Raw genomic sequence first — 27355 nt, 5'->3', positions numbered from 1 at the left:
CTTCCCTTGATCATTTCTGTCAAAACACCATCATAAAAATCAGAGACAAAGAAGGAGGCAGTGACCAGTGATGAGGTAACCTCTATTGGCATGTTCACTGGTTCTCGTAAGACTAGGTAATCGTAGCATAAGAATGGGTCCTGAATTAAACAGAAATATGTCACTCTGCAAAGAAATTTATGTTAAGTTACTGTTGAATGTTGAATATCTCATTTTGCTTTCAACAAGTATGAAAAGCAAAGTGCTAAAATGTACATTGTAAAGACATAAGCTCCAGCTTCACTGTCTCTCCTGTGGAAAATATCATTCGTGAAACAATTCTATGGTTAAGTATTGGGACTGCAAGCACTACCATCTTAACCGTGCCTGGGGTACAAGATTACGGAAGTTAGATGTACCAACAAACCATTAAAAGAAGCCAGATAATTTTAGAAAAACATTAATAGTATTAGCAGTAGTGCGTAATAAAAAAAAAATTGGTGCCTCTGTGGTTCAAGATGGTTGCTGCGAAAAGGTTAAATGCACCAGACTGTGCAAATTAGTGTTTTTTAGTCAAACCGAGAAACATACATATGCATCAATCAAATCCTGACAAAGCACATTTTTTTGTGTTTGTGTGGTAAATGAGTACCCATAGGAACTTGTGTTTAGCCACATCTTATGGTGTGACATCATTTGAGTTACAGACTGACAGCAAACAAAATATTGCTATGGAGTATTCTGAGGACATTTTGAAGCTTTTTTTTTTTTTTTTTAAATTTGGAGCAGTTCACATCTCACTTCTTATGTTTTCATCTGTAATTGTGGGTTAGTTCGTCTTTTCACCAGCAGGGTATGGTTAGACAAAAACCAGTGGGTGGATATTCATAAAACTTGACTGTAAAATGGGGGGGGGGGGCAGCTGTAAAAGCATCATTGAATTTGGTGAAGATCACACAAAGTTACAGACCAAATAATTATTGTTCAAAGTTCGTAAAAAATAGAGCAGTACGCAAAAACTACTGGAGCACTAGATATGTGCTATATAGAATGAGATTCTACTTTTCATTGCAATTGAGCTTGAGAATAAATTCAGATACTGAAGTGTGCATTTTTAAAATATTAGATCCCAACTGGATATGTTCCAAGTCATTTGTGAGACAGACAAAATCAACAAACCAAACATATCTAGGCAATGGTTGTGTAAATGAATTTTCAAAAGCCTCAGTCATTTCTCCAGGGATCAATCACCCAGGAAGCTATTTGTATGCTATCAAATTGGATAAAATTAACATGTATATGAGGGCGTGATTACATTCCATTAATTGCCTAACCTTCTGTGTCATGGCTTACAAGTTGATGCGAAGCCAATTAACTGCTGGAAGGAGGCGGATCCAGCCACAGTAAATAATAACCATCATGCACAACAGGGGTGGGCACCCGTTCTCCATGCGGGATACATCCTGTGCATTGCTATACCGGAACACGTGTTTAATGATAATCCCGATGTCTTCAAGGGCTTCCTTCCTAGTAATAAATGCAACTAACTCGATGGCCACATTCAAATATATTCAAACTTTCATTACACGGTTGTGAACATGACCAGTCTAAGCAAACAAAACTGCAGGGGCATAATGTGACATTCAAGTTAGTCGAGGGCAGTAATAAAATTAACCTTCCTGCTTCGTGTTTAAAGAGTAATATTCACACATTCAGTACAAGTCGAGGCCATTTGTCAATACGTATGAAAACATCCTGTACATTCAAGCGATGCATATCGAGACAAAAGCAGAGCACAAGGAAGGACATTTCCTTTGTGTTTAATAGCTCTGTACACACCACTAGATACAGAAATTTTTATGGTTTTGTACGTGTTCTCATACGTTCCTTGTGGGAATGTCAAGTATGATGCTTTACGCATTTATAGAAATGGCTCTCTATGTGTAACCTAAACCGAGATGCAATCTGCAAAATTAAAAGCCAACACTCCGCCGTGACTGGTTTGACTTGACATGCATTTATGCAAAATATAACGTCAAACATTTTTTTAAAGTAATAACAACTAATGCTAACAAGAAAGTGACAGTTGATGAAACAGGTAAGGTTTGTGAATCCCCTCTACTTTCACTGTGCCTGCTTTGTGCAACTCTGTTGTTAATAAGACCCATGCAAATGAGTAGCGCAGGTAGGACTGATGTGGTCCACTGCATCCAATTACAAACCTAACACACACACACACACACACACACACACACACACACACACACACACACACACACACACACACTTTCTGTTCTTTTCAGAGTGTGCATGTGAATGTGTGCACAAAGTTTCCCTCTATGCCTCTGTTGTTTGAAACAGAACAGTGCTGCAATTTGATGAGGTATTTTAAACAAAAATGTCTGTTAATCCCCCTCCCTTAAAAAAAAAAAGAAAAAAAAAAGAACATTTGTGATGTATGTCTACAATGCACGATGTAAATTAAAGGCTTCAGAGAATTCATGATAATCTGGGACTGGTTTTTCAAGGCCATTATGTCATGTGCAACACTGCCACAAGTTCCTGTGGAGATTTGGAGAACAAAGCTAATGGATTCCCTCGTTCTGATTTTTTTCCCCCCTCTGGAGAAGTCAGGGACGGCAGAAACGGGGAGAAGGCATGTGAATCCTCTTTGGTTGGGAAACAAAGCAGCAGACAAAGGAAGATGAAGCTGACAGCCTCAGGAGAGAACCATTATACTGTAAGATAAGGGCTGCTTCTGCATCGCACTCAAAATAAAAATGATTTCCTGAGTCGCAAACAAAAGGAATAGAGTATTTTCAATCTGACTGCTAATAACTGCTGTTATTGTATATAGCCCAAGAAGAAAGAAATTAGTTGAAATATTCACAGAAATATTTAAAAACAGATTTATATTTAATTTAACAACAAAACATCTAATAAAGAAAATGACACTTTCGCTAAAGCAGCCGACATTTTAAATTTTTTTCCAAGCCAAACAAAACAAATGAGTCATCATGGTGGGCGACTATTACTGCCACAGTCACCCACCATTATCCTCATTTTACTCACTTGCCCTATACCACATCCCTCCCTGGCTCTCACTCTTTCTCTCTCTCTGTCAACCCCTCTACTTCTCCCCCAAATCCCTTCATGAGATCAAACCATCATTTGGAAAACCAAAAGGCTGAATAGTTAGAGTTGGTGGGTTCTGAAACCTGTCTTCTGTGAATGGTTGGGGAGGAAAGAAAATGCATTTAGAAAAAATAAAAGAAACCCCTTCCTCAAAACAATGACAGCAAGGGAAAAGCATCTAAAAGAGAGAGAGAGAGAGAGAGAGAGAGAGAGAGAGAGAGAGAGAGAGAGAGAGAGAGAGAGAGAGAGAGAGAGAGAGAGAGAGAGAGAGAGAGAGAGAGAGAGAGAGAGAGAGAGAGAGAGAGAGAGAGAGATTAGGGCAGCTGCCAATAAACAGGGTGTGTGCATTTACCATTGCACGTTTGAATCAATACGTGTCAAATTCTGCTTGAAACACAATTAGCCCGTGCTTAAAAAGAGACGAAAAATACACACAGAGAAGATTAAAGACAAGCTCAATGTTGTCCTCAAAAGCTTTCACGTCCAACACATACACAGCTTTCAGGAGCATGACAGCTTGTTCTGTGCTGCTACTGTTGAAGAAAGAAAACACAGAGGAAAGCATGCATTTTTATGAATTTACAAGCGTGGTTTTAACGTTGTCAGCCGAGCTTATCCTTCTGCACCGTGCTGGTTCCTGCAGATATCGAGCGACAACAACAACAACAACAACAGCTCCCTAAAAACCTTTCTTTGACCTGTCTGACCCTCCCCCACACATAAAATGTGATCAAAGGGACACGGCAGGTTATTCTATAGATTGATGGGAGTGTTAGATCCATCTAGGTAAGGCAATTAATGTTTGTCTCAAGGATGAAGTGATAGCGTAAAACCTCTACATTTTCATCAAACAACAAAATCAATTTAAAAGCTATTTTTGACTGCAAGCAGATTGAGGACGGGATTAGCTCATCTGAGCTGGATATAAAGTTGGAATGTCTTGTGATACAAACATCTTGTGCACAAGTCAAAGCTGGTATTGATTCATCTTACCGTTTCTGGCTTAGATGTAGTAGATGCTCAATGTGGCATTGATTTGGAATGTTTTTTTTAATATATATCTTTTTAAATATACAACATCTTTTTCACTGCTGGGTGTTTTAACAAAAACCAAGCCCTTGGATTCATATAAAGCAACGTGAGCGGAATTCAAGGCACACATATTTTTCTTCATTATACAAATCTATTTGATATTTTTAGAAGACTAATAGAATTCAGCAATCTGGAAATATTTTTGCGTGTTTTTTAGCAATTCGTCGTGATTAAAAACGACAATACTGTTTGTTTTTATTATGCGAGTGAAAATCTGTGCCGGACGTTACAAATAGCTCAAGGATATGACGTTCCCTGTACGTAGCAGGATGCAAATGCAGCATCAGGTGTGAGCAGTTAGCCCAGGCATGAGCTCCGCATGAGGAAGCATCTTCTTTCCCATTATCTGTGTTAAGGGACCGCTAAAGCATTACCATGCGGGGAGCCTGGCTGTGTGACCGGACTAACAGGAGAGCCCTCTTACCCCCATGTAATCATCTGAACTGAGGGGGTTCAGAGAAGCATCTGTGCAGCTGTGCTTTATTACAGGCACAATGAGTCCCAGATTAGGGAACTGGAAGAAGGGAGGGAATGGAGGAGGATCACGAAGAAAGAGGAGGGAGTGTGTGTGGGGGGGTGGGGGGTGGAAGGGACTCCAAACACATCTGTCCTCAGTTTGTATGCAGCTATAACACCAAAACCGCAAGCATGGCCATGTACAAATCTGTCTCTGCTTGAAAAGGCCGCCAGCGGAAATGTTTCCAGACCTTGTGTTTTTAACTGGTGGACTCGTGGGAACAGTCTGGCGGCTCACTGTGATAGCAATGTTCGTCAGGGTCACACCAACATCGATGGTGGCGACATGAAAAGGGGGCAGGTGGCAAAATATGTGTCGCTGCCGGCCCGAACGGCTTCTGGTGCAATGAGGCTGTCGCAAAACAAATCATCAACTTAGCTTTACAGCAAACTAGACTGTCTTTCCACTTGTTTATTTGTTTGTTTTAAACTGTCCCTATGACAGTTTAATCTATCAGGCATTGTAGCTGCTGTTAAATTACAAGAGGCTTTCCAGCGAGACCCGAAAGTGCATTGGCCAAGTTGTGAAACAGGCTTTCAGAAAAATGTGATCTTAGTGTCTCCACCTGAGCTCTACCAGAAGAGTCAAAGAAAGAGGTGGATGAGACGAAGAGTTAGCTGTTCCAGCAGAAACACTCAAACTCTTTAAAAAAAGCAGGGAAGTGTGTTACGCCAGAGAAGGCAGTATAGAAGACATTCCTCTACCACTAGGGCTTACTGGAAAGCCTTTCTATCCCCCTTAGAACAGCTTACGCTTAAGGAGTGATTAAACATCAAAACTCTCTGTTGCGCCCTAATCCACCACTGAATTCCTGATGTACCACCCTGTTTGCCTCGCTTTTTCCCCTTCATGTGTACATAAGTAGAGATGAACAGATTGTCGACAGCATTCAATAGCTTAAAAAGTTGGGGGATTTTTCTTATATATTTTTTGAGTCGGCAATGACTGGCCGGCAGGCACATGAGTCAGACTTCTTTTTTTGTTGGTCAAACTGGAAGGTTAAATTTTTTCAGGTGGGGTGCTATTTTCTTTTAAATCTCCTGTGCTAGGCCTGCAGGTATGAGAATGGCAATTCCCTGGACTGGAATTGATCCCATTTTTGTAGCACATGAACAGATCAACAGGAATAATGGAGGTTCTCACTCGGACTGGGGTTTGTTTTATTGCTTACATGGCTCCTCGTCTTCGACTGTTCACTTCACATGCCTCTCTGATTCGCAAGACCTGCGTTCATGTGCTGAAACCTTGAGGTAAAAATGATTGTTTTTTTTCTTTTACATCCATCAGTCCATCAGCACCAGTACTACCCTTTGTCCTCTACAATCCCGTTAGGATATATACAGCTACACGCTGTATATAAAGTACAAGCTTATGCTTGTTAGTATATGTTCAACCACTAGAGGGCATGGTGAAATGAGGAAATTCATTTTCTGATTTTTTTTTTTAAGTGGTCAAGTTCGCTAACTGACCGTAAGTAAGTAGGCGTCAAAAAAAAAATTGGTAATTAAAAATTGTTAACTGTAGCAATCTATTTGTTACGGGAGTGTCAAGTGAGCAACATGGTAAATGTTAGAGAAAGTCCACTTTCAGCATCTTTTTCTTTCTTGGAACGAGCTCTTCATCCCAGCACCCAACAAGCACCCTTCTGGCAGAGGACATTATATGCTGGGCAGAAAGCCAGAGAGGTGAGGATAGCTCATGTTAGCTTGCACATATATCAAAAAAAATCTGAAAATCTGATTCTAATAGCTTGACAGTATTGATTTTTCTTTAAAAAAAAAAATTATATTCAATTCTTTAAACTTGTTCCAACAATCCTAGTGGTACAGGGCTTTAAACCAGCAGTCCATGGATGATGAATGATGGGTGAAGAACAAAACTAATGACCTTTTTTAAAAAAAAAAAAACTTCTGTTGTTAGTAATGGCCCAGCTGCTTAATAACTGATCCCCTCTGTGTCTCTATGTCCTCCAGGACCGCACTGGACAGATCCAGCAATATACATGAACGCAAGATGTAGGGCCTAATAACTCCTCTATATGAATTCAATAACACATGTCTATAGCCCTGCATAGTTGTTGATGGGAGCAGTAAAACAGATTTTAACAACCCAGTGTGTTAGAACTGTTAATGATCAGTGCTGAGAGCAGTTAGACTTAACTCATCATCTACAGCCACCTCACCATCAATGGAAACATCCCATCTCATGCTAACACAACTGTACGTCGTTGAAGAATTGCCACACTATAAATAAGAAGCATTGGGTGCATTTAGAAGGTCACCAGGTCTGTGATGTCAACAGTAAATATGCAGATTCCTAAATCTCATGACACCACTTGATACAACATCCTAATTATTTTCAGCTTGACACCGACCATTTTTGAAGGTTATTGAGCATGTGGTTTGGAAATCCGAGGGCAAATAATTACTTGAGGGGGGCTGGACTTTGGCAAGGCTGATGAGTGCAGCAAAATATGGCAAACATAGCATGCTATGAGATCACAGACTTCTGGCCAGCTGTGTCTGTTGATGCCTCAGAAACCCTTTCAAGTCTCTTCAACATGTGGTTTGAGTCTAGAACATCAGTCATGCCGAGTTTTAAAAACAAGCTGAGGAGTCATGTTTAGTATTTGCAAATGCTGGAGTCATGTATTTGCAAATGCTGGACTAATAAAAATACATAATGACAAGCAACTTGTCATGTAGAAAACTTTGTACTGAGACAAGCCGATATTTAAAAAGCATAACTACATATTTAGCTGACTTCTTCAGCTTGTTTAAATTAAATTGCCCTTGACAGCAAGTTCAGCGTAACAGCACAATCTCCTGCTTTTAAAAATTAAAAAGATTCCACTTTATTATGCAGTGGCTGAGGTTTCCAGACACACTTTCCACTTCTACAAAAAATATTCAAGTGAGAAAAATTCAAATCTTAAATTAAATACAACTACTAAATCACATTTTCTTCTTTTCCCACCACACTCTTGTCGGCAAATCTCAAACGCATCTTCAGTTTGTGGAGTCAGAAGGTCATCTTTCTTTCAAATTCATTATTCTGTTACAAAGGACATTGCTTTACTGAGGAAAATCAACATAAAAGCTCAGAAAAGATGCAGAATATGTGGGGGGGGGGGACTGAATAGTGAGCACTACCAGTCATTTATTTCAGCTGTGTAATTTCCACTGCTGAAGTGTCAGACCGGATACGGTTCTACCCATTCACCCTACAGGAGGAGGCTTGTTATCAGTGTGTTTTTAAAAACGCAGCAAAATGCCAGACAATTGTTATCTTCATTTCTTGAGCACATGTTAAAAATAATGAGTCACTGATTGGTGTGTGTTGTCACACTCAATACCAGAACATGAAGCAGATGCTGAACACAAGTTCAACTCTTATCTAATCCAGTAGTGGAGACGAACTTGGGTCACATCTGGTCTCACAGCAGTTCTTAACTATACACAGCATTTTGTGTTGTGTCCTGTCCTGTTCAACACATTTTCCACATCTGTTTTTTCATGATGTGAGTTTATTGCTGACATTAAAAAAGAAGACCACACCTGTGTATACTAACAATGAATCAGGTTGAATGATCAGGCTTGAGTAGCTTATGGTGAATTCAGTCATGACACTGCAATTTTATGAGGAAATAATATTTCCACTGTTCCAATCAAAATGTGTAGAAATGTGTCAAAAACATGTTAATCAGGTCAATTTAAACATGTATTTTTCCAGATTTTTTTTCCCTTGGACTGAAATGTAAAACTTCTATAACCAGTCGGTCATTGCACTCCGTGTGGGAAAGGGTGTTGTCAAGTCTCACTGCGCCGTTCAATCTTGTGTTTCACTACCCCATCCTTTGTGCACATGGACAATAACAGCATTCGGGACGAGAAGGGGGGTGGATGTTGGGGAATCTGGTTACCTTCCCCAGCATCACCATAACAACATATGGAGAAAGCACGGTCATGTGACAACAGGTCCTTCTCCCTATGCTGTGCTAGCGTGTGTGCCAAATTACCTCCCACCATTTATCTGTTCAAAATATATATTAAGAAAACAAAAACAAATGTTATATACAAAACAAATGTGTCCAAAAATAACTGGTATCCCTTTCTTTTTGTACATTCATTTACATAATGTGGGCGTATAGGGGTCAAAGATCAGCCCCATCACAAACCCTTTGAGTGAGGTCTCACAGTGGGCAGGAGCTGAATGCTTTTAGCCTAGCAGCACAGAGCAGAGTGGCCCCTCCCATGGTGCAGCATACCCCCCATCCCCATGCCTGCATCCCTGCTACATCCAATTGTTCACAGGCTGCACTGTAACCTGAAGCAGTTTGCATATCAGTTTTCGACCGTGAGTAAGACGAGATGTAGACAACGGGAGAGGAAACTAAATAAGGCAGGGGAAAAATATTAACAAAAAGAAAGGGGGGAGGGGTACAGGCAGAGTTATACTAACTCTTTTATTGGCTCTTGGTCCATGGCAGAAACGGTGGGGATTCTTTTAACTGTCACTTTAAAGACCCATCCATCAGAAACAAAGCCCAATGTAGACTGGCAGAAAGTGGGGACACTTTCCACTGTGCTGGCCAATGCTCCTAAACCAAGCTAGTGTAAATAAGATTTCCACTAGCGCTCATTATAACCAGCATGCAAACAAGACCACAACATTCCACGGAATAGAAAACAAAGACTTTAAAGACTTGGTGGGAGACTGGATTTTTGCACACTCACAAAGCGTAGCTAAGCAGAGTTTACTACCCCGAGTGTACATTAACAAAAATTTGCAGCTCATGTATAGTTCTTTCAGCATTAGCAGGAGAGCATGGCATCATGAGGACATTAAATCAGATTCCATTCCTTGCAAACCATAGTTATTTTCCGGCTGGGACTTGAGTCTCAATGAGGGGTACTGTGCCAGAGGCCCTAATAATTACGCATGCAGCCGTCTGTCAAAAAAAGAAACTGCATATATCTTAAGTGTCTGCAGCTGGGATGCTAGCAGATATTGTGTTGCGTTCAGAGCAGAGGAGCTCGGGCAGGAAGGGAACAACGTGACAGCTGTAGCGACCCAGGATACAAGGAAGACCTGGAAGCACCAACATTTGCCTTTCTGCCTCACTGGAATCCACATTAGGAGGTCATCGGCATTACAGAAACCTCAGACACGGCGTGGTGACAGCTGTTCATGGGACTTTAGAGTCCAAAAACAAACAAGAGATAGGGTGTTCATAGAAGAGTGAGTGCAAACCATTGCAACAGAACTATTTCTGACATTAAGCATGGTGAAACCATATCATGACAACCCAATTCCTTGAAATGCAGACCACATTTTCTAAGAGGGTAGAACAATGAGAAATGAGGCGTGTGGTTATAAGAGATAATCCATTTGTATCATAAATCAATCAGAATAACATCACCGGGTTCATCTTACACCAACCACTCAAATGTTTGATGTTGTCCTTGCATATGTCCCACTCAATCATGCTAAGGTCTTCTGCTCAAATAGACCAGTGGGAGCCAAGCATCAAAGATCAATGTAACATATGGAACACAGCAAACAGAGGGAGTGGCGCCCAAGGGTTAGACTTGAACATGGACAGACAGCTGGTGTCATGAGCAAAGAATTCATATTAATTCAATTCCTTTCTCTTACAGCAATAGAATTGTGAGCAAACTGTGCGGCTTCTCTGGTAAGAACATTAAAGGGGCTTTATAGGTCTGTGAGATGAGAGCAAGTCATATTAATGAACGGCAAATCCAACCCATGCTCCTCCTCATTTGAAGTGCATCGTGACTCAAAGTCCATTTTGGACCCTCAGTCACATCGTGGACATCTGGCCCCGTCATCTTCAAACATGGCCCCTAATGGGCAATTACTAAGTCCAGGGGTCTGGGAATATGCTTCAATTTATAGTTCCAATGTATCCAAACCCAGAATCCTCTGCCTATCATGGCCACATTAGGTTATATGAGACAGGAGGCCCATCAGACCTAATAAGCCTTATCCCTTCCAGAGGATGGCCATTAAACTCCCCCCCACCATGCCGGCTCAGCCATCAGCTCCAAGTCTAGTAAATTAAACAAATGAATGGCATCCTCAGTATTAAAATTAGAACTTAGAATAACATCAAACTATGAAGCTCATTAAAGGTCTACTCCATTTACACTCTATGCCAAACCAGGAGAAACTCAATTATAAATCATTTATAAGGCAGACATTCAATGTGTGTATTTTGTTTCACCCTTTCAATGTTAGGCTCACATTCACCCCTGCTATATTCCAGCGTCTGAGGGTTCTTCAAGAATGGGTGAAAGGGAGGCAGGTTACACACTGGACTTTTCGTTGCTCCTGACAACTCATAGCATTGGCCATGTTGACCTCTCTTCTTTAACTTCCTTTCCACTTCATTCTCCTTCCCTCTTTTTTTTCAGACGGGGTCTCCTGTTATTAAGTCTCTTCCCCATGTTGTTGCAAACACAACCATGTTATTCTTGACAAATCCATTGGAGACCAACTCAAGGTAGTCAATACGGAGCCAATAGATTCTTTGCTTCCATCTTGCCGCTTCTGAAGCGGGGGTGGCAACAGCTCAAAGCAACTATACCAATGTTAAAAAAAAAAAAAAAAGCAGGGCAAGAAGATATTTTTAGGGGAGAAGTTGTTTATAGACAGTTTTTTATAATGCTATTTTCTCCTGCATTTATTTAGTCAAGATTTATCAAGGTGTGGCAGATGTGCTCCAGTAAGATTTTAAAGCTCCCATCATGAAATGAAAAGCTAGACGTGTGGGAGAAAAGAAGGTCATTCTTTTGGTAAACTTAATGGCACAGAAAAACAGACTGTTTTTGCAGAAATACATTAATTGTGTGTGCTTTATTGAAGCACTTGAGCTAAGGGAAAATTAAAAAATACAAGGCAGATAACGACTTCAACAATTAGCCGTGAAACACTTTATTCTTTCCCATCCTGGTTTGGGTGCAAAAATAGCTGCCTGAAATGTCATCTGAGAGAGCAAAAAAAAAATGCTGCAGAAATGTAATATCTTTTTTTTTTTTCTACAGCCTTTTTTTTGTTTCGCAATTAGCACCTAGCAACAGTTTTTCACCCTCCTGTTCTGAGCCGATGGTGTGACCAGATGAGAGACATACTGCCAGCTTAGTGCCAAACAGCCATTTCCCCTCACTGATAGGCCATTCTTTATTTAGCATAGCCTAAGGAGGTATGCTTAGCTGACACACAGATGTACACACCGGTACAACACTAAAAATAAATCATCACCACCAGCACAGTCCGCTGGTCACACATTAACCACAGAAAACGAGTCATTCCCTGCCTAATATGTGATGGAGTCTTAAGCACATCAAGAAGGAAAGACGAAAGACAAGCGAACATGGCATCAAAGTATGAATCACAACCTGCACTGTACCATTTCCTCCACTCCTTCTGCCAACTCAATGGCCAGAAGTGAACAGTGAATACTAACAACACGAGCCTGTGTCTCATGGGTTTCTGTACAGCAGGCAAGGGGTAGAATCACAAATGAGTGACTTTGACAGAAAACACATCGGCTTATGGGGGGGTGGGGGTGGGGGGTTGAAGGATGAGCAGCAGAGGAGGCAATGAATTTAGAGGTTGGGGGATTTTCGATATGACAGGGGGTAGTTATTTGCTGGCAGTACCAAGCCCTTTACCAACAAAGGGCCTTTCATATTTCCTGTGAACAGAGACAGAGACTCCCATTAATCCCAGAGGGAGGGCTCATCTCGGGCTTCTCCTCCGCACATAAATTACTCTTCTTCTGCCCTTCCTCCCATTACCACTCAGTGTTTATGGCATAAATAGTAACGAAGGAAGGTAGGAGTCAGCCACACATCTTTAATGTGTTAGGCCGCTCTTAAAAACAGCCATGTCGGCACTAACTCGTAACATGTGTGCTAACATTTGCTCCGCTCTAAGCAGCAGTCATTAAGGTGTGGCACCCCCCACACTCTCTTTGTCCCTCCTGTAGTTCTGTCTACATCTCATCTCTGGCGTTGTTGTGTAGGAGGAGAGAAAAAAAGCTTTATACAGCTGTCATATTTTTCAGTAGATGAAAACCACGCTGATGGGCAGAGAACATGCTAAACCCCACTTATCCTGCACAAAATAGAGTTCAACAGTGGTGCACAGCTGCCTGTGTGCACATGCTTAGTCCTCTTGGTGGTCTGGTGGAAGGCATGATAAGCAGCTAAGGAAACACCATCTCACTTCGTGCTGAGAATGGATTTACAAGAGGAGGAGGAAAGGGAGAGATGTATGAACAAGGAAGACAGGATAAAAGCATGAAAAGAAGAGGGGGAGAAGAAAAAAAACACCCACTTGTACATGGTTTCTGTATCTGGATCACCTTATTTCTAACAGATGCAAATCAATGGTAGTGAAATTGCATTTTCAAAGCACACTTAGGATGGAGCAAAGTATGAAGGCTGGGGATTCGAGGCGGAGAAGATGCTTGACACCACATTGGTTGTTAAAATGCAGTTCCAGGTGTCAGCAGGATCTAACACCTACTGCTGCTACAGAGGTGCTCAGTGTGATTGTGCTCTGATTGTTAGTTTGTCTACCGCTAAAAGAAACAATAGCCACAATTGTGCCGTAAGTGGCAGAAAAATGTGGATAACTCCCCTCATCTTCGTAATGGGATGATTTGTCTGAGGCAGTATTATTCCAAGCGTCCAGGGTGCCCAAGGAGTGGGTTCAAGAGGGGACACAGGAAGCAAATGGAATTGTTTAGTTTGGCTATAATTCAATCCATAAGTATGACAAATGCAGAATGTATGTCATTGGTTCTGTACACTTTCTTTAATAAATAATCCAACTGCAAAGGTCTTATTAGAAGTGGGGCCCTGGGGTAAAATCATATGAAAGGGACTTGTCAGTTGACATAAAATATGTTAAGAACCACAAATATAACGGAAAGCTCAGGATATCAAATCCAGTCATTGTTCTTTAGTTCCTGGGCCAAGGATTCAGTGCTATGAATAACCAGTAATATTCAAGTCTTACGTCATAAAAATGCAGCGTAGCATGTTCGCATGCACTATATCTAAGGTTTCAAGTTTCAAAAAGAAAAGTGGATTTTATTGTATTTCATCTTGTATTATGAAATATCCATTAAAGGAAAGCCGCAGATCAGTTCCACACATTTAACCTCCTGGGTGTCATGAATCATTCATCTTTAGATTGTTTCATGTCAAGGAAAAGACACAAATGCAACTTTAGTTTATTCTTTAGACAAGAAGGTGCAACTACTTTTGCAGTTGAGAGGTAAAAAAAAAAAGCATTACAGCTCTTGAATAAATATCTTTCTATTACCTAAAACCAATCGTTCAAAGTGTAAAAAAAAACCAACCCAAAAACATTGTGAACCACAATAGGGACTCTGCAAAGTTAAAGTCTAAGTGCAAAACAATGCACAGTTTGTGTCTTTTGACCTCTGCTCACCCGGACAACACATTCTTGGTAAAACAGAAAGGAAACAAGTTCATTGCAGTCGTTTTTTTAAGTTATTTGTCCAATAACTTTGGAGTCCAACTGTGTGTTTGTGTGCGTGTCTGTGTGGTGGAAGAGGTCGCTCTAAACAAACAAATAAATACAGACGCAATAATAGGATAACCTGATGGTTTATGTTCTCGGCAGCCCATACTTTATTTAGGACTGACATTCTTTATTGAAGGGTGTGAGGATTCCTTCATATATTTATTAGCCGAGTTAAATGAAAAATCTGTCAAAATGTTTTCCCTCACATTTCTGTCACTAAAAACGTTTCAGCATGTTCTGGGATTAATGTAGAAAAGCTCTTCCTTCATACAGAAGAAAGAATTCTAACGCTCTAATGATTAACGGACGACATGGAGCCTCCATGTTGTTCACACTAAAAATTTTGTTTGACAGATTTATCAACAGCTGACAGGGATTTTGAGTTATGCACTGCATCAAAGCAAGACGAGTATAAACAGATTAAATGGAATCCATGCCATTATCCATTAATAACATCTATCACCACATTAACACTTGCGCAGACCAGAAATGGAGCCGTCACTAGCTTCATAAAGGGCCTTTTCAGCTTGCTTTGATTGGTAAAACAACCAAAGGTGTCGTTTTGTCCATCATCTTTAGTACCATGAAGGAAAGCACTCGGTTCTTAAGTGCAGCATTTTGTCCACGTCCACAAAACGACCTGTAATGGGAGCAAAACCAGCGCAAAACCAGCATCTGGAAGTATAGGTCTCATCTGTGTGTCCAAAGTATGCAACAAAGTTTTTAATAAAATAAAGGTCATTAAAACAAGGAGTCTATAAAGTGCCATTGCCCCAAATAAGAACCCTTTTGGTGTGTTTTGGCAATCAGTTTACATGAGAATGATAAACTGATGAAATGTCGATGAAAAGTCGCTTAAATGTCGCCTTAACAGGCAATGGGAAATCTACTTGAAGGATGACAACGCAGCCACAACTTTGCACAAGTTACTCCACCAGCTAGCCCTTCAGCATGTGCACAACATCGTTTCTGCGGATCAAAGAGTACGAAGATTGTTTTGATGCCATGTGACTAGAGAATGTCTTCACAATTTCAAAGAAAATACTTCAGTTTTCTGTTCTTCTTTTATTGACTCATTACATAGAAACAAACACTTGAGACAGGTTCCTATAAATTAGAATTATCAATGAGATCAGCCTTGTTTTTGTCATAGTTCTTGCTGTCTTATTGATTTCGGAGTGAAGCCAACCTGAAGTATTTGAGGTGTACATATGAACAAAACAAATGTACAATATTAAAAAGTTAGACTTCGACTGTGATGCCCTCTAATAACAAAAAAACATTTGTGGTGCAAGTCTCTGTTTTCATATATTGCTCATTTCCAGCAGGATGAGATTTCGGTCCTATGAACAAACAACACATCAGACAGAGATATGCTCCTCCCGAGTCAATAAAAATGGTTTTAGTTGTACTCCATAAGGATCCAGGTCTGATTATAAACGCAGGTAGTGGGGTTGGAAAAATAAAATCAAGACATGTTAATCCAATCCAAATGCATGCCTCCCTTGCCTCCCAACAGGTTTTGCAGACTGGAGAGAACTGGACAAAAATAACACGTGCTCAATCTTCTCGGTCCACAGCTCTGTTTCTGTGCAGCCCAGACAACAATTCTTTGTGTGTTTCACTTTATTACAGTGGGTTCCTTCTTGTCTAGCTTTTCTGCTTCTCTTAAATTTACAAAAGAATATGTAAATCACAATTGCACACTCAAAATGAAAAAAAATTGTGAATGAATTTAACATTGTGTCATAAGTTGAAATTAACTTCGTCAAGAAATTGGTTGATTTTACAGAATTTTTCAGTTGACAATAATGAATTCAGTTCAGTTCAAGATATGCTTTTATAATGGGTTTTGTACACGAAGTGTTAGTCTTTCACGCACCGCATCTTCTCCCAGACGCATTGAAGGAAGCTTTATGATAATTTTTTTAAGTTCCGCTGCATGTCTGCCATATTCTCAATTTCTAGCTAGGCAGAAGACAATTGGTCAAAGAGTGTAAAGAAGTAATGATTTAAATGAAAGGGAAAACTGGAGGATTAAGTTGCCCCTAGGTTTGATTCAAAGGAGAGCTTTTTAATAAGCCCATCCTTTTTCCTCATGGGTACAGCTCCCTTTATCACGACTGACTGGCGTGAAAGGTCAATAACCTTGGCTCATAGCCGTCGTATGGTTAGCAACACCATAAATTAATGGTTGGGGCAGTTATTCCTAACTCTTCAAGTCAATCTAAGGAAGCTTATCTTCTACAAAGGTCACCATGCTCAGAATACTTAGTGGGAGAGTGAAGGGATAACACCACACCGATTAAAGATTGTGTATCTCTCTGCTGGAATCAGATGGAAGGTAGGTGGGATGAAGGTGAGCATTTAGCTTATTTGGCTCAGAGCTACACACTGAAAGTTCCTCACAAACTGTTAAAGTCAGCTAGCATTTGGATAACTAGTTAGGCCCGCTCCAGTCAGGTGTGTCTGCGTGTGTGTGTGTGTGTGGGGGGGGGGGGGTCGTGGTCCTGCTACGCAAGCAGTGTGTGGCAATGACCGGTAAGAACAAGAAAAACTTATTCTTACTGGTAAAATCCCATGTTTCATTAGTTTGCGTCAGCTTAGCTCCCGTGTTATCCACAATCTCTCATTGTCCATGACAATTGGCTGACCATGCTAGCAACCGAACTGGAGAGGTGTTGTGAAGACAAATAGTCAAAAATAACCAACCAAAATCCAGACCCTCAGTGGAAGCTATAAAACTATTTAGAGGCTGTTAGTTTTGCAAAAACAGGCTCTACTAAATACTGTACAGTAATTTCTGTGTTGGGGTGTCCAAATCAATGCACCTGCCTACTTTTGTTTAAATAATTATTGCACTGTTTTTGTAAATCCTATAAACTCACTTCTCAAACACCACTGTGTTCATCTGCTATATGATATATTTAACTGAAATTGTTGATCCAAACCACCAGTGATTTATAAAGGAAAATTATCAGGGGTGCTCAGACTTTTTCATACCACTCCATATATCAATTTAAAAATCTGTTATGTAGTGAGGCTGCACATCTTGAAGCGCAAATAAGCGAGGGAATACTGTATATTACAGCAGAGTATAGTATAGTATAGTAGAGTAGAGTAGAGCATAGCTTAGCATATCAAAAGCTGTTTATACAGCTTTGGATAACCATGATTTGGATAAATGAAAACGTACACTGATATAGCATAGCATAGAGCCTGTTGCAAAGTTTGGAGACTTGCTGATGCTTGAAATAGACAACGTGGATGTAGATTAAGAATTTAGTTTAATTTAGAATTAATAGAATAGTAATTTATTCACTGAGTTTGCAACTTTAAGAAGAAAGCAATTCACACCACAAAAAATTCTAATCAAATCCAAACTTGTGTAATATGAATTTGCCTCAGTCAACACACTGCTGCTTATTTCCACCATACACACGATGTTACTTTATGCAAGCTACACTTAATTTGCTCAGAGAAATTAGCAGAAAGTTATCTTGTAGCAGCAGCTACACCCTTTAGTAAGACTAACTCCCTCCAGCACCAGTCCTGCTGAGCAGGCAGTGCTACAGGAAATAAAATGGCAACATGCTGCATGCTCTTTAATGCCTCAGTAAAAATCGACAGATAATATAAACTCAGACAGTGCAGGCTGCGGAACGATACGTTTCTCACCGCTGTAAGGCGAGTTCAAATGGAGGCAAGAAAATGCTGCAGGTCAATCATAGTATCTGTATGGTGATCGCAGGCCCTGGTGTCAGCACAGCCTGGTGACGTAGATCACTTGAGACAAGCAATATGGTGCGCTACATATGCTCTTTTGGTGAGCCAACAATCTGTGGTGCAGAGGGGGAAGACTTCCCAGCAACCAATCATGAGGCAGGCTACAATCGATAGAGAATTGGACAGTTTTTATATCCCATCTCTCCACTGACACACCAAGTAAAAGCACAGAGAAAATTAAAGAAATAAATGTACAGATCATCCACAATATAAATTATGAAGTAAAAAAAGGTCACTGCCAAGAAACAAAGTCAGCTGTACAGTCAAGGACTAGATGCTGCTGTTATCTCTTTGTGGTATTCAATTAAGTCAATATCACTCAATGAACCTCATGGAATCGAAGTACAGTGCGCCTTCCTGCATTCGCGCATCAACGCTTGCGACTCCACTTCGTCACAGATTTTTGGTAGGCAGTCACATGATTCCGTATGTGCATCTGGATGTGCACTCTGTTCCGTCAGTCTCGGACTTTCGTGAGACAAAAAAGTGCTTTAAACAGTTGATAAGAGTGTGGGAAAAGGTAATACAGATAGAAGGTGGTTTAATATCAGTATGGGGAGGGTTCATAAACGTTTAAATAACCGTAAATAATAAGATGAATAGATCGCAATCTCAAGTGCTGATTCGTGTGTGCTTCCTGGAACGCATTAACCGCAAAGTACGAGGGCACACTGTACTCCAACTTGCGGCTTCCATCTGATCGAGGGAAGGGAGTAATGAATGACAGAAAGATGGATAAAAGGGGAAGCATCAGCCTATGTCTCTGCTTCAGATTTCTCTATCGTTACATCTCGCTTAAAAACAGTGATGTATGGTAATTGTCAGTGTTTGTGTGTTCGTCCATTCATTCGTTATTAGGTCCACCAAATAAGCAAGGCAGAAAGAAAAACTGAGGGGAAAAAAACAGTGCTGTTACAAAGTTAAAAGCTGGAGCAACGCTGCAAACAAAAGTTTCTTTGTAGAGACAGGAGTTGTGAAAGAGTTATGGAGTTGTGTGCTACCAGCAAAAAGAGGAAACAAATCACTCCCTGGAAAAGTAAACGACTGACTCTATAGTGCTGATATATTGTCTTCTAGGTGCAAGCTGGCATGTTCTCTTCCACACTGCTGCTAGCATTTCACTTGTGAAAAACAACACGAGCCTAGATATAAGGAGGAATATATGCAGAAAGTCAGGTCAATACAGCTATTTATACATGGCCTCATTAAACAGTGGGGTCAACTTATGCACTCTGTGTTCTTCACATTAGATAAAACATCACAACTAGTGTGTCAGCTATGCAATCACTTAACTTGATCCCAGCTCTCTCACATTCAATGCCAACAGCAGAGGGTTGTTTAAAAGTGCAAGTAAATCTTTTTGCTTTTGAGAGCTTCTTAAATGGAAGCACTCGTATTGATTTTGAACCTTTGTTATACGGCATCACAGATGGAGGGACCCAGGTGTGATCTGGTACAACATAACATAAAAGCCTTTTAACCTTCACATGACTGCAAGGAAGTGACACAGTAAAGGGTTTGCCATTCAGATATGTATCCATTGCTGGTAGATCATGACAGACATGGCATTTTTATTTAGCAAAAGTCCTTAGATGCAACCTTGAAGTAAACAAATGAAAGTCCATTCAACACAATCAGCTTGCACAACATGTGACTGCTCATTCCTGGTCAAATCTGTCATTGACAGCGGTCAGCTAGGTGAATTACCATTCACCAACAGCTAGTTCTGGAAATCTATGCTACCAGGAGCTGCCTCCACACAAAGTTAATTACAAGGCAAGGACAAATTCCCCATAGCCGTATGCACAAGACAGCGACACCTTACCTACTGCCCAATGTCACATGCAGTTAGGTGCCAATAGCAAAGGCCAGGGTCTGCAGTTGATCAGGATGATATGAACAGGGCGATGAGAAGCCACATGGATAGTGTCAGCCTCTACAAAATGTTTTTATCTACATTTAGGCATTTTTCAAGTACCTGCCCACCTTCAAGTACGTAGGAAATTATTTTCAGACTGCCTGACTGGCTCGGTCAAGAATGTGTAGCCTAAAAAGGTCAGGTATAAATAAAATATGCTCTATCCTGTCTTGCCACCCAGCAGGTCAGCAGAGCACAAACAAATTAGCTGTAGATGGGGGCATTTGCTTTAATACACTAACAGTGTAAGGTGATTTTTACAATATTTTATGATTTATCTAGAGCATGGCATCCAAAAGTAAGTAGGGACAGCGATGCGAGATGCAAATGTATGCAGGCTGATAACAAAAACGATTCTCACGAATTCAACCCCAACAAGACAGTGATCTTTTAGCTGGGACTTTGGAACACAGCCTCCATTACATCATATTGATCACTATGACCAAAGACCCTGGACTTAATGATCCACCCTTCCAGAAAAAAAAGTGGGGGCAGTCAGATACTCTTCCAAACAAACTGTGAAACTGCTGCTACAGCCTCTAAACATGAACAAAGCTGGAGTTTGAAACTCCAGAGGAGCAGTTGTTTTTGAAGCACCAGAATGACAAAGACGTGTGAAACAAGCAGCAGTGCTGTACAATTAGAAAGGGAGAGCTTCACAGGGTCTCATGTGGCTTTTCATTTTTCTCATTTGCTGTGTGATGGCTCCTCTCTACTCAAGGAGCCAATCCTGAACAGAGTTCTGAATATTAAGAAAGTCTTTTTTGGCTGTTGAATTATTCAGAACTGCTGCAGACATAAATTCAGACCCCATACACCTCAAAAGTATGATCTAAACAGCAAATGCTCTTTCAGACACTGTGGGCTTCAGCTGGTATTCTGATCCAGGGTGTTCTTCAAAGCAGTCATCAACCTATAGTGAATATTTAAATAAACAATAGAACAACACAACACTATTTGAACCAAACCACAAAGGCCTTTATAATTCCATATTCTCTATCATACTGTGGGATGAAAAACACAGTTTTTTTAGGCAGACATCCTAAAACCTTTTTCAAATATGCTTCTCCCAGTAACTCCATAGGTTATAATAACATCAGGTAGGGGTGCAGTATATTAGCAGCCTCCCAGGTGATGGGTCATGACCTCTTAGGCTGTTCTTTCATTCATCTATAAATCACCGGGGAACACCCCCCCCCCCCAACTCAAATTTTCGGATGGGAAAAAAAACATGTTGCTGAGCACTTGGCCATGTTTACAGGAGTGGGCGAATGGGGTCACGTCTCGCCAAACACTGGGGCCCATTAAATACATCTGAGCAATCCCAGCTGTATCCAAGGCCACCAGTATCTGGATTGGGCTCAGAGATCTGGAACAACATTGCAATGTTCAGGATTTTGTTAATACATTGTTTTTCTTGTCAAAAGGGTGAAATTTTGGTTAAAGGGTATGTTTCAAGCAAACACAGCAAAGACAGGTAATTATACTTAATGACTTCTTAACTGAAAACCCCATGATGTATATATGAACAACTCACGCACTCATTACTAATGATGGCATTAATTGGTTCAATCACTTGTACTCATTTTTGCATCTGCCTCACTGAACCCTCTGGACAGGCTCACAATTTCCAAGCACTTGAACTGAGGATAAAGTAGACTACAGCCGCACTTCTCTTTCATTTAGAACTTACATAATTGTCAAGGAAAGGTAGAAAAACACAGGGTTGTGCCGTAGCAAGAAAGGAAATGAAAGCTGAATAGATGGTTAGGGGTAGAGATGGCAGCGCCCAAGTGTAAGAGGTTGTATTAAACTCAATTAGGCTTTTGGGCTTTTCATTAACCCAGTTTTTAGGGAGGGAAACCTCTGCTGAATAATATTTCGAATGAGTCATTTTGTGAGGCTGCTTTAAAAGTCTCATTTGGGAAAAAACATGTACAATATTTGTTAGCTCTCCAAGGCTGCCAGAACTGCATTAGACACCCAGGGGCAAACCACCTGCAGTCTACCTAAAATTAAATGGAATTTCATAAAGCAAGTCATTTCATCAAGCATCTTAACAAGATAAGACAAAACAGAGCAATGTTTAAAGGCTGTGTCTGCTCGTGTATGTATGGTTTCATGATTAATTTCCAGGTTTAGGCTGCTAAACCAAATATTTTAAGTCACACAGGCTGCAGGAGTTTGTGTTCGTTAGCCTGCCAAGTTTAATTTGGTTTGAAATCTGCAAACAATGAGCATAACCCCCACACCTTTAATGGATCATTGGAGAGGAGTTCTTGAAGAACAAAACTTGTCCTTCCTGCCAAACAAATTTAAATTAATGCAATTTCACAAAATCTATTGAAAATCAATGGGGCATCAACCCGGCCATCTAACTGTTGAAGACTAGTTAATGCCTAGGTATGTGACTGAACCCAATAAATAAACAACTGTTTGGCCATCAACAAATCCACAGGAAGTCCTCAATTCAGAAGTTACAAAACCATTTCCATGCGAACTGCCATTTCCAGGATTTACATCAGGTTGTGTATTCTTTAACACACTAACAAAAAGGAGACTGTTGGGACAAAGGTATCAGCTCACCACATGTGTGCTTTTTTTGCACACACTTGAGTCTAAAGTAACACAATACGAGCAGAGAGCTGCTATCACCGACACCTCAATGTCATTAACACCTCACTCAAAGAACTGGTAGTGTAACATTGACCTATATTCAAATGTTACTCGTGATGACCTGCCTACAAACAAATAAATTTAAAAAATGTAAAAAAAAACATAAAATGTTAACTTTTTGCATATTGCCATCATCAGAACAGGTTTCAGTAACTTAACTCACGTTATAAGTTCCTTTGCTTGGAACATGTAAGATAAGATATTCTTTTATTAGTTCCACAGTGGGGACATTTCCATTGTAATGGCAGCATTAGCATTATCAGAGTCAATTACAAGAGATACAGATGTTTTACATAGAAAATTATAGAGAAAACTTAATGAAATTTGCGAAATTACATTTTCAGTAGTCCTAAATGTACAGTGTGCCCTCGTTCCTCGTGGTTAATGCATTCCAGGAGCCACATGCGATTAACGAATTCCGCGATCGGACGACAAATTATTTATCTTATTATTTACGGTAATTTAAACGTTTATGAATCCTTCCCATACTGATATTAAACTACCTTCTACCTGTATTACATTTTCCCACACACTTATCGACTGTTTAAAGCACTTTTGTGTCTTATGGAACATAGCATACTTCCGGATGCCATCAGCCAATATAATGTGCGTACGGTAGAACGTGACTGCCTACCAAAAATCCATGATGAGGTTAGGTCGCGAGCATTGATGCGCAAATGCACACTGTAGTTCTAAATGCACCAACTCGGAAAAAAAGAAAAATCTTTAAGTGACAAAAATATACCAGAAATCCGTGGTTAAAGTTGAAGACTTTCGTTTCCACATTTGGGAGGGATTCATCGGTCCAAACAAACCCCAGGAGTTTTTCATTAAAGAATGTCATTTCATTAACATCAGCCCATGCTGTTGAGCCCTGCTGCATTACAATGACAGTGGAGTGCCCCTCTTGGTCAAGGAAATCTCAACAGAACAACAGCTCACTGGGGGAGGGGTTGGTAGAGAAAAGAAGAGAGGGGGTAGTAAAAAGGAGGAGCCATACAAAAGGGAACCTGATTACCCCCCACCCTTGGTCATGGCTCATCCACAAGCCAACAGAGAGAAATCCATCAACTGCAGGATCAAAGGGAAACTAGTGCATGAGGTAAAGTTCAGTGAAAGCCATATTCACCCAACTTAACACTCTTTTCCCTCTCCCTTGTTTTTCGTCATTGCTATCCCCACCCCACCCTGACTCACACCAACGGCAGTGTGTAAGTTTTAGGCACACACTGTGAAATCCAACACAAGCAACAGTGTTTACCGGTCCGAATGACCTCAAGGCTCTATCATGTCTGATGGCACATGGGTGATATATTCCAGCTTTTATTACCATCCAAAGGACTGTGCACAGTTTCGCAGTAGGTGCATCATTTTACGAGTATATTAACTCCAACAAGAGAGCATTGGTCATTCCTATTGCAATGTAATGGACTTCTAAGGAAAAAAAAAAATCATTATTTTTCATTTTCTTGTTTGCAGCAGGTTACAGATTAGGAAAAAAATACAAGCATACTATTATTGGGTTTTACACAGAGGGACAATTCCTGTAGCAAACATTTTGAAATATTCTTAAATAGCTGTCATTCCTGCCATTGAGTAGGCTAAGCACTGGAACACTGCAATTGGATGAAAAACTGCATTATTATTATTCCAGTGGGAACCTTTTAGCAAAAGTAAACAACAGAGAAAGCAGTCGTGCGTTGGTTTACATCTGCAGTGAAGGGTGAGACCCAGGGCACATGAAATAATTAATTTGGAAATGAGTAAATGCACCAGTAGCAATATACATTGAATGTTTAGTAGCTAAGCTATCTGGTGATTAAGCTTACATATGTATTCAAATCTCCATTAATTGATTTTCATCCACTGCATTTAAAAGCAGCCTAGTGCAATCAAAAGTCTCCCTACTTTTAATCTGCCTTTACTTAAGTGTATATCATTAATTGTTGAGCCACAACATACAGTATGTTCAGGTGTTGAATCTGCTAATGTCTGTCTCTGCTTTGTTGGAAAAGACAGCGTGGAAGCAGAATGAGTAGGAGCTATATAAAGTTGAACCACATTTCTGTGCTTTTACAAGGCAAACTACAAGACTTGCAATACCGCACAACACTGGAGCTAATTGTTTAAATATGTCACACATTGAGGCAAGCTCGCACAACTGATAGGCATGCCAACACACACACACACAGACACACACACACACACACACACACACACACACACACACACACACACACCAACGCAGACATAACAAGCATCCAGCCCGAACTAGAACTAGAAAAATTTCAACACTCACCGCTGAAGAGAGGCTGTCCTTCCTCTATGATATCTGGCACCACAACCTTGTATGCATCTTCAGAGAAGCCTGGCTTGCATGGTAGGATGCCCCTGCCCTCTGTTGCAATCTGTGAGGGGGGGGGGGGCAATGAGTCATAAATCAACCTTCAAATTACACTTTGTTGCCTGCAAAAACCTCTTGGTCACGTTCTGCAGCCCCTACAGTTGTACAAAAGCATCTGTTGTTTTTATAGCAGGGACCGCAATTAGGATAATGAGGCCAAAAGGGTTAAGCATTAGCCAGAAAGCATGGCTAGGCAAGAACAAGCTCCATTTGTCCCCCAGAGGGGCCCAGGCACAGCGAAGGGTTACTACCAACTCTCTCAGTTGGCCCCTGTGATCAACAGACTACTCTGTGCAAACACTCTGCTTTTGAAGTAGAGGAACAAGGAAATATTAAAAAAATAAATGCTAACAAATCATTGCAGTGGGAATAAACGTTTACTTGTAAATGTCTAGAAAAAAAATATAACTACTACTGCTGTCTACAGACACCACACAGCTACAACAGCGATCAATACGGTGCTTTCCACCCTCATTCTGAAAATGAAAACTGTGTCTTTAGTGTGGCAGCATGAAAGATTATGGGCTTAAGGATGGAGACATGCACATATAAATAATAAAATAAATAAATAAATAAATAAAAACTTGACAATCAACAATTAGAATTAACAAAGCAAACTATTGAAAATGCTCTATCAAAAAATAGATAACACACAACCCCCCCCCCCAGCTTTGACTGAGCTCCTGGGACCGAGCAGCCCTATTTACCGCATGCACTCTGAAAAGAATGTAAAACGAGAGGAGCCCCGCTGAAAAAGAGCATTGTGGGGTATCCGTGCCACTTGCCATTCTTAATCAGAGGAATTTAAATGGGAAATGCTTGCAGACAGTGGTGGTGGTGGGGGTGGGGATGGGGGGGGGAGAGCAGGAATTCTCGTCCGTTACTGCAAACCCACCCGGACGGACGTTTCCACAAATGAGTGTTAACACGTCCGCCGGTCCTTGAACGCAATTATCCTCTGTTAAACTCCATTATTCCGACTGCGTGGCTGTCATTCTATTGTCATTTATGTAATGTTAGCAACATGTTGACCACAATCAAGACATTAATTCCCATATAAACACATTTTTTTATATCATCGGTTGGTCGGATAACAATCATTAACCCCTAACTGGAATACACATTGTCTGTACTGACAGATTTTACTCTTAAATTGCTGCAAGAAACATTTTTTTTCTTCTTCTTACCGGAGTTAAACAAACACAAGCCGCAGCAATTTAAAAACCACGAACGCTAAACTAAACGCTATCAGATGAGAAATAGGTTTATGTGGGTCAGTACTACCCAACTTCCAGACAATAAAAAGACCCAGATATTTGAATATTTTATATTTTGCTGCGAGAGTGCAATTTCAAATTCTTTTCAAGAATTAAATTAAACTTGACTGAGTAGTTTTTACAAGTAAGGACACAATAAAATGAACAGCTAGCTACGCGTTTCAGACCCACTTCGTGATGAATTTGAGGTGCGTTCAGGGGACTATTACCCGAACTGGATGCCATGTGTAGTTCCGGTTATGCTGCTTGGCAGCTCGATCGGACTCGTAACTCAACAAAACATCATCGCTACCGGGCAACAAGCACCAAAACTGTCCGGTTGTAACTCAGCGAGAAAACCACCGGGGAACTGCCTTTACCTGCAATCCAGCAAAGACCGCCAGCAGGAACAACCCGCTGCCCTCGTGTAGTGAGTACATTGGTACGCCAGCAAACACTTAATGCTCCCGTTCGGAATCCGTGTAAAAAAAAATAAAATAAAATAAATAAGAAAGAATATCCGTATGGCTGAAGTGCGGCCGCGGTGGAGGAAAAAAAAAATATAAAAAAAATCCGTTCACACAATGACAGGAGCGGCGGTGGCGGCGGCAGCTTGCAGCAGCCTCCTCCTCTGTCTAACCAGTCAGTTCAGAGGGAGAGCGGTGCCTGGTACTGAGGCTGCTGCTCCCTCCCATCCAGTCCAACTCAAAAACAAAAGCAGCCCCAGCCGCTTGTCTATAAGCCGACCATCTCACTGTCTCTCCCTACTGGTCGCACTAACAACTTCACCACCAGGACAACAACCCGCAGTTTTTAGACGTCCTGCACCATCCCTGGTTCACTTGGACGTTGGATTAATGGTGCCAAGTTCATGACGGTCTTTTGTTCATGTTTTCTACTTTTAGTCCATCAGTGTTGGAAAAAATACTTCTTTCCACTACGGAGGAGAAAGGAAATGTAAAGTTAAAAAAAAATAAAATAAATTCCTTTACGAAGCTTCATAAAGC

The 27355-nt window shown here is 40.7% G+C and overlaps 1 protein-coding gene across 1 annotated transcript in view; it reads right to left on the bottom strand.

The window, feature by feature from the left end:
• The window catches only part of cdh2 (cadherin 2, type 1, N-cadherin (neuronal)), a 62594-nt gene extending 35614 nt beyond the window's left edge, over nucleotides 1-26980 (bottom strand). Inside the window, exons 1-2 of the mRNA XM_068339898.1 lie at nucleotides 26729-26980; nucleotides 24988-25096 (exon numbers count right to left, since the gene is read on the bottom strand). Of these exons, the coding sequence (XP_068195999.1) occupies nucleotides 24988-25096; nucleotides 26729-26788 (169 nt within the window). The 5' untranslated portion in view covers nucleotides 26789-26980. The remainder of the gene's footprint in view (nucleotides 1-24987; nucleotides 25097-26728) is intronic.
• Between the last annotated feature and the right edge of the window lie 375 nt (nucleotides 26981-27355).

Source organism: Antennarius striatus, chromosome 18, assembly GCF_040054535.1.
Source record: "Antennarius striatus isolate MH-2024 chromosome 18, ASM4005453v1, whole genome shotgun sequence".
NCBI lineage: Eukaryota > Metazoa > Chordata > Actinopteri > Lophiiformes > Antennariidae > Antennarius > Antennarius striatus.
The sequence above is the reverse complement of the archived record's forward strand: the minus strand, read 5'-3'. Positions and strand labels throughout refer to the sequence as shown.